The sequence below is a fragment of the Numenius arquata genome, chromosome 2, assembly GCF_964106895.1.
Source record: "Numenius arquata chromosome 2, bNumArq3.hap1.1, whole genome shotgun sequence".
Classification (NCBI taxonomy): domain Eukaryota; kingdom Metazoa; phylum Chordata; class Aves; order Charadriiformes; family Scolopacidae; genus Numenius; species Numenius arquata.
Genome location: NC_133577.1, coordinates 38,081,575 through 38,095,806, shown reverse-complemented (window position 1 = coordinate 38,095,806; position 14,232 = coordinate 38,081,575). Strand labels below are relative to the sequence as shown.

The 14,232-nt window shown below is 55.5% G+C and overlaps 1 protein-coding gene across 2 annotated transcripts; it reads right to left on the bottom strand.

Moving 5' to 3' along the window:
• Window positions 1-2,879: 2,879 nt before the first annotated feature.
• On the bottom strand, window positions 2,880-7,282 carry SIX2 (SIX homeobox 2). 2 transcript variants are annotated; one of them, XM_074168269.1, is made up of 2 exons: window positions 6,723-7,282; window positions 2,880-4,070 (listed from the first exon to the last, which is right to left on the bottom strand). In XM_074168269.1, exons 1-2 carry the CDS (start codon window positions 7,280-7,282, stop codon window positions 3,767-3,769), a joined length of 864 nt encoding a protein of 287 aa, XP_074024370.1. In that variant the 3' UTR covers window positions 2,880-3,766. The 2 variants fall into 2 exon arrangements, with proteins under 2 accessions (XP_074024370.1, XP_074024369.1); XM_074168268.1 differs by having other exon boundaries at window positions 3,767-4,070; window positions 6,711-7,282.
• Window positions 7,283-14,232: the final 6,950 nt, after the last annotated feature.

Sequence of the window (14,232 nt, the reverse complement as noted above, 5' to 3'; positions counted from 1 at the left end):
CTCTTACTCCAATAAACTTGTTCCCTGTCCCCAGTAAGGCGCCATACTCCCCTTCGGAGACTGTGCCACATTTCCAATAGCCTGTCGGGATGCTCTCCCCTTGCGTCCATCAGTACTGCCCCGGCAGAGTGATGAGCTGCGTCCTGGCAGGGCAGCCGAAATTGCTTTCTGTCACAAATGTGCGGTGTCTGTCCTAACCCTCTTCAGAGCAGCAGCAGGACAGTCAACACTCGTGTAATAAAGTACAGGGCTCCCCAGTAGAACAAATCTGCTCTAGTACACCGTGAATATTCAGCGCCCTGCTATCTAAAGGAATTACTCCAGTTACAGTTCTGGGGCCCGTAAATGGTGCATTCATTAGGCAATTTGGTAAGGTTCTAGACTGAGGGCAAATGCCACTTTTATATATATTCACATATATGCATGTGTATGTATACATACATATGTGTGCGTGCGTATACGAGAGGGAGAGGGAGCGCGGTTTTTCCCTTAGGTCTCCAAGCCATAGGGGCTCCGCTGTGGGGTTTGCCTGCCACATCCCGGCCTCAGCCCGGGGATAGCCGGGGGGAGTTTCACGGGTAAAGCCTGCCGGGTGCGGACCGCCTTTTTATTTATGCCCCGAAACCTGCGTGGGTACCCCGTAAACAACCAACCCTGAGATGAGATATGCCCCACGTAACGTAATGCTAGTGAATCATAACTAATCTGTTTAAAACCAAGGATTAGTCACGTCAGTTTCGGCATATTCCTCTAGCGGGAACTTTTTTTGTGCGTGGAAAATCGGGGGGATTTGCGCTAATTTACCAAACATCATTACTAAAGCAAGTACGGTCCGGTAAAATGAGTCTTAACATGTACGGGTTTTCAGGTTGCATTACACACGTCCCATTATCTGGGTTTTAAGCTGTGTGCGCCCTTAATGCTAGATTGACCTGCAGATTTTCATTTTTTTTTTCATACTGCATGATTTCTGTCTCTATCTGTCTTTAATTGACTTCAGCGAGTCTCCCTCTCTTCCTTTCTCCGTATATAAGTGATAGTCGCTGCAATTTACAGGAGTTTTCAGCACCCCTCGCTTTCAAAGGGCCTTTCTCACCCTGTCAGCCCTTCATTTACTTTCCCCGATCGAATTCTGCCTCCTCTGTGCAATATGACCTTTTATTATCCACGTAAGCCCCATCCTGTTTTCATACTGCCTCTTTAAATGTTCCCCATCTTGGCTTTACTCTTTCTCTAATTTTTTTTTTTTTTTTTTTTTTTTTTTCCTCCAGCGGGCAAAACCTAAAGGCTTTATTTCGGTTTCGAAGATGTGTTTTAATATGTTTTATTAACCCCGTCGTTCTGTTTTCCTTCCCAATCTTCTTTCTATCTCTAAAAATACGAAATAATTAACTAGCCAATTAATTAATTCTTTGCAATATTGGACCGCTGCGTGTATTGTTTTACAGAGAGCGGGGATCTTCTGTAGCACTAGGAAGCAGTGGTTCCTATACTTGCGAAATATTTATTTTCAGAGGATTAAAATTCATAGCTAAAATTATTAGATGCCCCTCAGCGAAAATAATAGGCTCTGCCGTTTAAACCCCGATGCACACAGAACCCGCAGCAGAGGCAACAGCCGCACCACCTCCGCTGCTGAAAAATCACCCCAAAGAGCAGAAACAGGAGAAACATAAATCTGAATATACCACATTGTCTCCTTTATAACGCTGTGACCCTCTGCAGCCCAGCATAACGAGAAGACGGGACTTATAACCACGAGTAAGAGAACGCTTCTTTTTCCGAGGCCGATCCTCCCCTTTACCGACATCCATACTTTCCCTTCTATAGGCATTAACTGGGCCTCAGGGAAATGTGCTTTTAGCGGGCACCCACAAAGGCACCGAGGCGCTAATCCAGCCCCAGATTATATCAAATTAGGACATTGCCCGCACAAAACTCCCGCTGATTGAAATTTCAGCCAGCCTTTGGAACCTGGACACGATCTTTGCTGATCTACGCATATTTCTATCCCGCTTGAAGCCATATCGATTTCTCGGTTTATTCTTCACAAGAAATTCATTTTAGGGAAGAAAAAAAAAAGTATAAAACCGCTTGCAAGCTCTGAGGAACATTTAAACAGATGATATAGCACATTCGACTTCTAGCAAAGAGTTGGTAGCGAGGGGGCGAATTGTAATGAAATCACCTTGAGCTCGTATCTTTTAATGAAGTAAATTTGGAAGCAACTTGCCTGCCTCTTTTGCCACCCTGTGCTTACAGAAAAGGAAAAAAAAAAAAAAAAAAGAAAGAAAGAAAGGAAAAGGAGAGGAACAGAGCAATGAGAAATCCTATTCCCGGCATCACTCCCACGGGCGCTGGCAAGACGTTTGCAGCCCAGCCGTGCCGGACCCCGGAGCAGGGTCTGGCCACACTCAGTCTGCGTGGGGGGAGGGGGGTGGCGACTTTCCGCTGGGGCCAAAAGCCCGCCGCCTGCTCGGCCGTGCCCTCGGGGGAGCAGGTGGGCGACCTCCCCTCTCCCCTTAGGGTCCGCACCGCCTGTCCTTCCCCATCCCCTTGCCTCCGCTCCCTCCGAGCTCACGCTCGCTTCTCCCGCCGTGCCCGGGTGCCGCTCCGCGGGGCACCCCAAACGGGGCAGGGGTGTGGGGGTGCTGACTGACGCCCCGGGGGCCGGTGAGGGGCGAGGCCCGCTCGCCTCTGCGGCGGCAGGGGGGGAGCCCCGGGAAGGAGGGGGTAGGACGGGGACCCTGACACCGCCCGGACGTCCACCTCCTCTCCCGGCCGAGTGCCGTCAGCCCCGGCCACCGGCCCGCTCTGCTCCGCTCAGGGCTGAGCCCGAACACACCCCGCGGGCGAGTGAAGCAACCTCACGCAGAGTTAGATTTCTAAATTTTATTATAAAATAAAAGCAGAAATATTTTCCAAAGAATGTATTCACATAATATAAACAATAAACAAAACTAAGGTGAGTGACTTGCGGTTGATACTGTCGTTTAGGTCTAAACTTGAGCAGCAATTCCTCTTTTTTAAAGCCCGCCCTCGCTGCACACCGAGGGGAGAATCTGCCCCTGCCTTTCTCCCGGGCCGGAGCCGGACCATCACTTCCTTTCCCACCCCGCAAATGGCGAAAGCACCACATGGACAAGGCCAAAGAAGCCATCTCTCTGCATAGCATCAGCTACAAGGTTACAGAATCTGCCTAGAGCGCGTGTTGCTGCTATAACTTGACTACAGCTTTTGTATTCTTAGTTGAAATTGTACATCGTACACCTGCCACGGATATATAACTACAATAGAATAACGGGAGCGATGTGTAACTTCCAAACAGGCATGGAAACAGCGGCCTTGCGCTCCCCTTTCCTCCCCACCCCCCGAAAATAAAAGATTACAATGTGCCTCTTCCCACACAGACCGGCGCTATCGAGTGACACCGAGGGATTCGTGAAGTTAAGGCTGGGAAGAGCTGCTACACCGAACCGTCTTACAGCCTGCCGTGAAAATCACAGCTCCTGTTCAACAGCCCTTACACGCCTGAGACCACCTTTAAGCAACCTTTAAAGCTTTTCATAACATTACTGCCCACAGCCGAGTCCAATAACTTCCAAACCAGCAGCCAGCCTGCTGCCAAAGGGCACAACACATCCACTAAGGAGTGTGTCATTGCTTTCAAAGTCTCTGGTAAGATTAAGGAAAAAAAAAAAAAAGGGGGGGGGGGGGGGTAGAGTAAAGGGGCGCTGATGTGAAGGAGGGAGCGCCTACACGGTTTTTAAGAGCCCAGATCGACCAGGTTGGATGACATGGGGTTGAGGATGGAGTCCTGCAAGTTGTGGTGGTGCATGGGGTCGGCGCTGGGCACGGGGATGGCGCTGGGGCCCTGGGGATGTCCCAGGCCGTGCAGGGGCTGCAGCCCGGGGTTGGAGCTGAGCAGCAGCGCGGGGCTGGAGGAGGTGTGATCCGGGGTCCCTGACGGCGTCTTCTCGTCCTCTGAGCTCCCCAAAACTGTCTTATTCCCATTCATTGACGCCGAGAGCGGGTTGTGGCTGTTGGAGTTGGAATTCTCGTTGTTTTCCCTATAGGAAACACAAAAGAGGGAGGGAAATCACCGTGTGGCCGCGGCTCCGGGGCGCGCTCCGCGGGAGCGGGGGCGGCGGACGGCGGGGAGCTGGCTCCCGGGGGCGGCTGGAGGGGGGGGAAATGCAGAAACAGTAGGTTTACAAACTCTGCAAACCTCTAAGGCCTCTTCATCTGGCACAAAGGTCTAAGGTCCGCCGAGCTTGTAAACAGTGTCTGCCACTAGCCCAGCGGAAAGTGTCACTTTGCCAAAACGTCATTTTCTGCCTCCAAAACGTTTGCACAGCTTGGGGGGGAGGAGGGGGGGGGCGGGGGGGGGAGAAGGGGGGGAAGAGGGGAAGGGAGGAAGACATTAGTTTAAAAAAAAAAAAAAACAAACAATCAAAAAAACCTTTTTTACTTTAAAACTGCTCCCGGAGCTGAAGAGAAGTTCGGCCGCAATTTCTCCTGCGAAGGCCAAAGCACGGCGAGCCGTAGACGGGACTGCCCTGTGCAGAAGCACAGCCGCCCAGGCTCGCATCAGGCGGGAAAGGCTTTCGTTTAAGTAACTGGAAGTTTTTTTTTTTTTCCCCTGGCCCTGAGCTGAAAGCTCAAAGCATAGCCCATTATGGAAGACGAGGCAAGCAAACAGAGTTAACTCGCTTATTTCCCCGGCCCTCTCGGGAAATTCTCCGCACGCCCGTCGCCATCCCTGCGTCCCTCCCCGGGCGGCGGAGGGCTACAGTCCGGGTGGCCCCGCACCGGGCTGCGCGGCGGAGGGAGCCGGAACCGCCGGTGCGCCTACCGACAGAGACAGCCGGCTCGGAAAGGCAGGACATAATTTCAAAATCCATCACCGGGTAAATACCGAGAAATCGCTGGAGGCTGGCCAAGCCCTTGCACACGCACAGGCGCACACACACATTTATATACTTGTTATTATCATTTTTTTTTTTTTTCCCGAAATGAGAGGAGCAAGATGGGGTGGGGGCGGCCGTCTCGTCAGGGCTAAGGAGGCTTTTAGGTATAGCCCTCGTAGAAAGACTTTAAACACAGCCCTGCCTGAAATACTGAAATACATCGCCAGTCTATTTAAAAGCTTCTGCGGAAGCTTTGAAGAACGCTATCTGGCAGAGGGGCCCTGTCCTTCAGGATTTGGCCGAGAGAAGTAAAGCCATTGCGCTGACGGTTTTTTCCTCAAGAAGGGCTGCAGGATGTGGCTGGAGACACTTTGTGCCAAAAAAATAAAAATAGACAAGAAAGCTCTGTTTGAACAAGTTTGCTTGACTGAATGGCAATCCCATGAACGGTCTGTTTTCCAACGCCTGGAGTGCAATATTAGGTTGAGTGTATTTTTCAATGTCAAAAATCTTATTTGTCCCTGGAGACTTTTAAAATTTGATTCCTCGGGAAAAAGAAAAAAAAAAAGAAAAAGGAATATATGTAACTTTCATTTCCTTTGGATATTTGAAGGTGAGTCCCCGCTATCAGCAATAAAAAGGATCTCTAATATCTCGTAAAACCAACACTTGCGGGGATTTGAGGGAAAATTAAAGCGCTAGCACCGTTTCGGGAAATGTATGGAGCAAATCTGTGCGGAGCTCGAACCTGCCGGGCTGCACAGCTGTGCGGCCGGGGCTCTTGCCGTTTCCAAAACACGTTATAAGCAGAAACGGAAAAAAAAAAAAAAAAAAAAAAGGGTCTCCTCGGAGGGACGGATCTACGGGAGATTTCTAATCCGTTAATTAACCGCGCAGGCCCTACGATCAGATCCATATGGACCCGGCAATTCAGCGAGCTAGTAAGGAGCCACTGTGCAGTTAGAGGACGCTTTTTGGTTTTTCGAACTGTCTTCCTAAGGCACAGGGACTGCTGACGGAAAAGTAATGCCGAATACCCAAGGATGTAGGCATTAACCACTGCCCGGCAATTAATGGTCCCTTCACTCCATTTAACGAGAAAAACACGGTCCCGGAATCACGCTCGGTATAAGAATATACATCTATTAACATGCGTTCATGAGCGCCTTGCTGGGTAGTGAATACGAACTGCGATGTAAGGAGCGAGGTGAGAGGTTGCTCCGTTCAGCCCCTCGCTCTGTCTCCCGCCTCACGTCAGGAGCCGACGTTAGAGGCAATTTTTTGCAAACCACCGTTTCCAGCGTTCAGATCCACTCGTTCCCGGCCGTCTGCCGGCTTCCCCTATCCGCACCGGGGTAACTAAACCTCAAGACGCTCTCAGAGCTGTGCAGAGCGCGGAGCCCTCACCCCGAGACCTACCGCCCTCGGCCTCTCCGTCCAGGCCGCGGCCCCGCACCGGCACCTCGGCGCCTCCGCCGAGTTGCGGCGGGGCGGAGGCGGCAGCGCTACTTAACCGGGGGTCGCCGCCGGCCGTGAGAAGAGACCCCGGCAGAAGGGGCTGTCCCGGGGAATGGGGTCTCGGGGAGGAAGGTGTCCTGGCCGCCTCTCCCGGGGCTACTTTTGGTGGACATAGCGCCCACCTTCACTCCCCTCTGCTTCTCTGGGCGCCCCCGTCCCGGAGAACCCGGCCTCGGAGCCGGGGATGGGGCAGAGGGACAGGCGCGGGGCGAGCGGCGGGGTCGGGGAGCCGCGGGCACCGGGGGGAGCCGGGGGGCGTTGGAGGGAGCCGGGAGGAGCCACGGGGAGCCGTACCTTTCCTTGGCCTCGGCCGCGCGGTCCCGCTGCCGGCGGTTCTTGAACCAGTTGCTGACCTGGGTGGTGGTGAGGCCGGTGGCCTCGGCCAGCTCCCGCTTCTCGCGTGGGGACGGGTAAGGGTTGTGGGCGTACCACTCGCGGAGGACGCTGCGGCTCTTCTCCTTGAAGCAGTAGCTGGTCTCCTCGCCGTCCCAGATGGAGCGGGGCAGCGGGAACTTGCGGCGCACCCGGTACTTGCCCACCGCCCCTAGGGGTCGCCCCCGCAGCTTCTCCGCCTCGATGTAGTGCGCCTTCAGCCAGAGCTGCTGCAGCTTGGGGTGGTTGTGCGCCGAGAACTGGTGGCTCTCCAGGATCTTGTAGAGCTCTCGGAAGTTGCCCCGGTGGAAGGCCACCACCGCCTTGGCCTTCAGGACGCTCTCGTTCTTGTGGAGGTGCTCGCAGGCAGGGAGTGACCAGAGGAACCGCCCCAGCCGCTCGATGTTGCCGCCTTGCTGGAGCACCTCGCAGACGCAGGCCACTTGCTCTTGGGTGAAGCCAAAAGTCGGGAGCATCGACATGGTGAGCCCTGCCCCGCCGCGCACCCTACGGCCGCATAGAGGGGAGCGGCGCGGGGCGGTGAGCAGCGCCCGGCATGCGGGGCCGGCCCCGGGGCGGCGGCGCCCGGCGGGGCCCGCTCGGGCGTCACGGCCGGGCGCGGGGGGCCGCGGCCATCGGCGGCGCCCGGCCCCGGAGCGGCGGCGGGAGCCGGGGAAAAATAGGAAAAAAAAAAGGAAAAAAAAAGGCGAAGAGCGAAGAAAAAAGTCTCGGGAGCCCGAGCGCGGGTGGCTTTCTCCCCCCGGCCGCCTCCTTTTTGTAAGTCCAAGTTGCGAGAGTAACTTTTGTGCCTCTTTTGTCTCCTATCTGCAGCGCTCGCAGCGGCCGCGGCTCTCCCACCCCCACCCCCCTCGGCCGCCGGTTTGGGATCTCCCTGCTTCCCCCCCACCCCCCGCCGCCGCAAGATCCCACATAATATAGTGGTAAAGCCCTGCTCCCTCGCTCCTCTCCCTCTCGGAGTTTTTCCCCCCTTTCTTTCTCTCTCTCTCCCCTTTTTTTTTTAATAATATTATTCTAAGCTGGCATGAAAAGTGATTATCCGCGCTGTGATTGGTCCGGTTATCTGACCCGGGGACTGCCAGGAGAAGACAATAGTTTTAGTCAAATTATTTGCCATGGTGACGCTGTCAATCAGGGGTAACCCGATCTGTTTTGAGGTGGCTCCCCGGCTGGGTTGACAGATTGCTCAGATCCACTCAGAGGCGGCCCTGCGAGCTGAGATATTAGCTAGCGAGGGAGAAATTTCCGCCGTGATTGACGCTGCAGGCGCCCATCGGGGGACAGGGGCAGCGCCGGAGCGCCGAGCCCGGGCCCCTGCCTCTCGCCGCGGGGCGCTGCCGGACGGAGCCACCGCCCCGTCCGGGTCCCGCCGCACCGTTTGGATCCCGCTGTCCCAGCCCGGCCCCACCGCCCAGTCCGGGCCCCGCAGCCCCATCCCGGCCCCGCCGCTCCGAACTGCGGGCTCTGCCGTCCCCGGCACCCGCGGCTGCGGCGGGGAGAAAAACCCGGCTTCGGCCTTTGCAGAAAGTTTCTTTCTAAATGCGTTGGCTTAAACCCCGCTCCCCAGCGCCCAGTAACAACTGTCGGAGAGTTTTATAGGGAAGGGGCCTCTCATGTACAATAGAGACCCTGTTCGTGACCTGGGATCCCATTACACGCTGATCGTACCTGCCTGGGAGCTAGGAGGAGGCATGATGATACAGGACCGGGGAAGGATTGCCTCTCCATTGCCTCTCCATTAACCGCCGGCCGTGCCCCACCACCCTCCCTGCTCGGGGCGCTGGCATTTGTGATCACTGGACGCTGGCCATTTATTTCTACTTGATTTCCAGGAGTGTGTCGGTGTTTTTCATCCAGGAGGGGTACACGTGTAAAAGCCAGACACTTCGCGTGATTAAGCGGACCCTCATTACCCACGCGTGCCCGTTACACACACGCATTTTTAGTTTACTGACTGTGCAGAGTAGGGACCCGTATCCTTTCCTGTCCCCTTCGTTCTCCACAAAGTGAAAGGCGAGGGAGAGAGGTTGTGCAAGCTGGAACTTCGGGGGAGGATGAGCGGGTGAGAGGAGCGAACGAGGGGCGATGCGGTGCCTCCGCGGACGGGCGGAACCGCCGGGGCGGCGGCGGGTGCCGGGGCTCGCCCAGGTGAAGGCGCTCGGGAGGAGCCTCCTGGCCCCAAACCCAGGGCAGTTTCCATGGCCTTTAATGTTCCCCTGTTTGCGGTGAAATAATTAATCCCACAAGCTCTTTCTACGCCATTTGCAACCCTGACAGGAGAGGTCTCTGCAATTGTGGGTTTCTGCCACGGTACCTTTTCAGCCGCCTCGGCGCGTCAGGGACTTAGCGAAGCCACAGGAGACCGGGCTGCGGGCTCCCCGCCTCGCAGTCTGACCCTCCGCGGCCGATGGACGGAGCCTCCGTGCCGGCCCGGGCGGACGTAGCGGCTGTCTCCAGGGGAAGGCGAGGCCAGGGCGGCGGCAACCAGCCCGGTGGCTCCCGGCGAGGAGCTGCGCTAGGACTGCGGCCAGGCGAAATACGGCGGGGGCAGGAGGAGGAGGAGGGTGGGGGCAGCGGATCAGCCCGCTCCAGCTCCCAGCGTGTCCGTTCGCCTGTGCGTATAAACCGCGTATATCTGAATTTTCCCGAGTGTACTCCGCTTTGGAAGCTGCATGTCCTCCTACCTGTCCGGGCTTTTTCCCGAGTGCTGCCATGAAGAAGCAGTGGAGAGCGTCCGCCCTGGATCCCCTGGGGACGCAAAATAGCGGCTTCCTTTGCAGGGCAAACGAGAGACAGCTCAAATTCGTTTAAAACAAATTCAGGGTTGTTAGTGACGGGTCCGTAAAGCCCCCTTGCATGATTATCCCTCCCTCTCTTTACAAAATGAGCCCTCGGCCGCTTAGTGCCTTGATGCCGGCCGACTTCTGCAGGATTCAAACTGTGCTTGTTTGCAAACGAAAGCATCCCGATCTCAGCGCTTCCTACCCAACCTAAGCGGCAGGATAGCCCTCAGCCGCAGCTGAAGCGGACGATCACGGGACGGGAGACCCGATCCACTGCAAACGTTACTGTGAGCAGAAACGGCAAGAGAGGCACAAATCCCCTCTCCCACCCTCGACCTCTGGGCACACGCCGTGTGAGAATACTGGGGAGAATATAGACCCGTTCCGCTCCCTCCCGCGATGGGGACCGTGGCAATAAAGAAAAGCGCTAGAGAGGTCTAATTTGTCCCCCTTACCCTCCGCCTCCTTGCCACCGCGCTCGGTCGCCCCACGTTTATTATGGATATACCTGACTCCGCTTCCTCTCCCTCCATCTCACAACCACAGCGGTTGAATCTGAACGGGAGCAGCTGTTCGCCCTAGCCGGAAAGGAGGTGTCAAAACCTGTTGCATGGATTTAGATCTGAGAAAGTCTCTTCTTAGCACCCTAAAATGTGAGTACAGAACCTTCACACCAACCCCTCCGTAGGCGCTTTCACTTTAGGCTGCCTTAGCCAGGCTGCAGCCTGCATGTAACGCTACTGCACTTCCCAAAGCGCTGGGCAGAGGCAGGGCTAGCCCCTTCCCGAGCACCCTATATCAGCTTGCGTCCCAGAGCAATTGCAAATTAGTGACATCTGGATCCAAATTCTGTGTAACTGCTTTTAACTTTCGGGAAGGAAAAAAAAAATAATCTTCCTATATGCTCTAGAAGAGAGAGCAGATTCTGGCTGCGAAGCCACGGCACGGGGCGAGTCATGTTGCAGTGACTCGCGATGGAGTCAGACGGTCGGGCGAGGAGCTTTTTTTTTTCAGCATTTGCGAAAGAGCTCGTTCGTTGCAATTATATTTCAGAGCAGGCGGCGCGAACCGCTTGCTAATGTTTGTTCCCGGTCCGACGCGGACATTTTGCCTGGCCTCTGCCGGCTTTCTCCGCTCAGCCGCGGTGGAAGTCTTTATCTGGGCTGACCGAAACTTTTGCCTGGCCCCGCTGCCGCCCGGCCCCCGTTTCACCCCGGCCTCGGCCCCTGTCCCGGGTGTGACTTTGCCGAGGCCCAACTCGGGAAGCGCCTCATCCCTCAGCGCAGTCATCGCCGCGCACGAAGCAGCGTGCGAGACCGTCAGTGTCAACACAATAATTGCGAAGTATGAGTGAAATAAAAAGTCGCTTTTATCGTAACGCTCTTTCTATTAACCGGGGCGCAGACAATCTGAGGGAAGGAGGGGGGAGGTGGGGCGGCCGTGTCGCTTTCTAGGCGCCTTTCATTGCACGTAATGATTCGTGTCCACGAGCGAGTGCCAAGACAGCGCTGCAGTTATCTGCAAATCTCCCTCTCGACCGTACCTCGACCGTCTCCTTGCAGACAGCAGCCTGTGTGGGAGGCTGCAGGCCCGCACCGTTCCCGTTCAAGAGAGGAACCGATTCACCCAAAGGCCTGCCTTGCGTCTTTCCGCAAGCCCCTCTGGCCACTGCCTCTGCGGCCCCCCGCATCCGTTGTACCGGGGCGCCAATGCCGCTCGCTGGGCTCGGGACGAGCTCCCCGCCGGAGAGCAGGGAGGCAGAGGGATGGCGACCCACCGCCCTTCACCCACTCGCACAAGACTGAGGACAGGCACGGTCCTGCCAGCCGGCCTCGGGTCCCCGCGTGGGAAGGGCAGGGGGACGGAGGCTCTCCGAGGGGCTCTTTTATCGGCAGGAGTAGGGAAGAAATGATAACCACCGCAAACTTCACACGCCAGAAAAAACACATCTTCCCCGCAGATGTCCACTGCTGTGGCAAGGACTGTAGGGAGAAAAAGCAAAGGACAAGGAACTCCAAATTTTCGTTTCTTTATTTCTTTTTAAAGTTTTTTTTTTTTTTTTTCCTTTTCTTTCGACGGGAGGGCAATGTGCTTTCTCCTTAAAACCAGTGCTCTTTAAAGTGGGCGAAAACCTACCACAATTAACCTGCTACTCCCGATATCTTTTTTGTTAATCATAGCGGCCTTTGCTAGGATCCCAGGCTTACCTACCCCCCACCCTCCAACCCGGGGGGACCTCAGAGGGTTTCCCAGTGCACCCTGAGGGCACACTTTTCTCCCTGGGCTGACCCGGCCCCTTTAGGGGGTCTAAGCTCGCCCGGGAGTCACGGAGGCAGTTTGCAACCCGAAACCGCGGGTTGTCGTCGTTCCCGTCCCCCGTCCCCCTGTGTCGTGCCCCCCACTGCCGCTTATTTATTTATGCTTATATTTAATTTTGCGTTTTGTTTCAAACCCGGCTCTAGCCCATCACAGATGGCACTAAGATCCTGCCCCGACTGAAAAAGAAAACACGACGGAAGATCACTGCGCGTAACTGAATTAAGGCAAACAACAATAGCTTGTTGTTCCATGATTTGGGGCGAAAGGAATAATTCAAAGCTTTTGCTGCGCGCAATGGGCTGTTCCTCAAGGGGACTGGCCAAGGATTTCAGATATGTAGCGGGTAACTCGATTATGCTAACAAACTCGCTTGAAAGAGAACGTTGTTGGGCTGGGGGGCGGGGAAGCGGGGTGCTGTGGGCCAACGGGGGACCGAGCCGGGGTCCCGGCGGGAGCCGAGCCCCTGCCCCAGGCAGCAGCTCCGCTCCCCGCGCCCTGCAGCTCCGCCGGTCCCCTCCGGCCCGGAGCCGTTTCCCGGCCGGCTGGACCTGAGGTGCTCCAATAGCCTTTTCGAAAGAGGCGTATTAACTAGGAGTTTGGGGCCTGATGAGACATGAGTGTCTGAGCTGGCCTCGGTCAACCTTTTCGCCCTCCCCTCCGTCTCGGCCGCCCCCCGGTGAAATGGGACTCCGGGGACGGCACTGTGTGCCCAGCTCAAGGCGCAGTAACCTCCCGCGCTCCCCACGAAACCCGATAGCCCCCCAACCGGCTAATGCGGCCGGTCCTGATTACCTTTATATTATCCCTTCTCAATCTCGGGCGCGGGGTTCAGAGTTTTCATTCACTCTCACTCTCAGCACCCTCCCGGCCGTTACCCCCGGCATCCATATTTATTTGGGGTGTCCCCCCTCCGCGGCCCACAAACAGGCTCGGATCCCGCGGAGGGGACAGCCGGCTGGGGGGTGGCCCGGGGCGGGGGGCGAGGGGGTCCCAGGCCGGTGCCCACCCAGCCCCCGCGCCGTTGCCGGCTGCGGGGACCGCCTCAGATGCTCCGCGGCACAAGGGGACTCTCTCAGCAGACAGCGTACAGCTTACAGACAAGACAACAACAACAACAAAAGGCACATATGGTTAAAATAAGGAGAGAGCGAGCTTTCTGCCTTAGGGGATTGGCAATAACTAGCCAGAAATGCAAGGCATTGAATCTAAACTTCTGGTGGGCTTCTGCGGGATTGACAACTTAAATCACACTACAAGCATCAATTTGACAATATTTGTAAACTTCTTGTTTCCAGGGATCTTCTTGATCAGAGATAGACCAGGTTGGAATGAGCTTGAGCCACGAAGTTCTTTTTTTTTTTTTTTTTTTTTTTTCTTTTTCCTCCTCCTTTCCCCTCTTCCGAGTTGATGAATAGCGATCAGGTTTCTTTTAATGGCTGCCCCCTATTCTCACAGCCTCCCACAACTAACCCAAGAGCCTGTTTCCTCGACCTCAGTTAATTCCGCTGATTATTCCAAGATGATGAGGAAAGCACGAAGATTGTTCACTGTTCCTACCGATTCAAGGCATTTTTGTTACCATCTCCATCCCTGGCTCACAGGGCTTTGACCGGGGAGTATTTTTAGGAACAGGCTGCCCTCCCTCCTCTCTTGCCCTCCCTCCTCAGGCAGCTGGTGAGTCCTGCGCTCCCCGCGGCGCCGAGACCCCCGCGCTCCCGCGGGCACCGTGTCCGTCCGCGGGAGTGCGGGGGTCTCGGCCCCGCGGGGCGCGATGCCTAGAGGGAGGCAAATGCCACGGGGCCGGAGGGAAAGATCCACTCCGAGAAACCTCACTAGAGGGCTCTAATACTCAGCTCCGATCGCTGCTGAGACAAAACAAGGCTTCGTCCTTAATACCCTCTAGTCTTCCAGACAGATTCAGCCTGGAAAAGTCTCCCCCGGTGCTGTCACAGGTGGCTCACCTAGGACGTCACCATGACAAGAAATCTTTTGTATTCTTAATAACAGCAGCCTCCTACCCTGCCCTACCTGCAAGTGAGCAGAGCTGATGTCCCCTTCCTGTTGTGTAATGGTACCAGAGAGTTTTGGGGAGTCCCACCCTTTTCTGTATCCATCCCATGGCAAGAGAAGGAAGCACAGTCCCTAAAACAACCGAAGCTCCCCCCCAGACACAGGTATCCTTATCAAGAATCAGGGAGCAAACGCTATTTACGGACATGTAGAAATGTCTGGGTTTTTTGGTGTTGTTTTGTTGTTTGTTTGTTTGTTTGTTTTTCTTTCTTGTTTCTTTTTTTCTTTCAGTATAGAAAGAA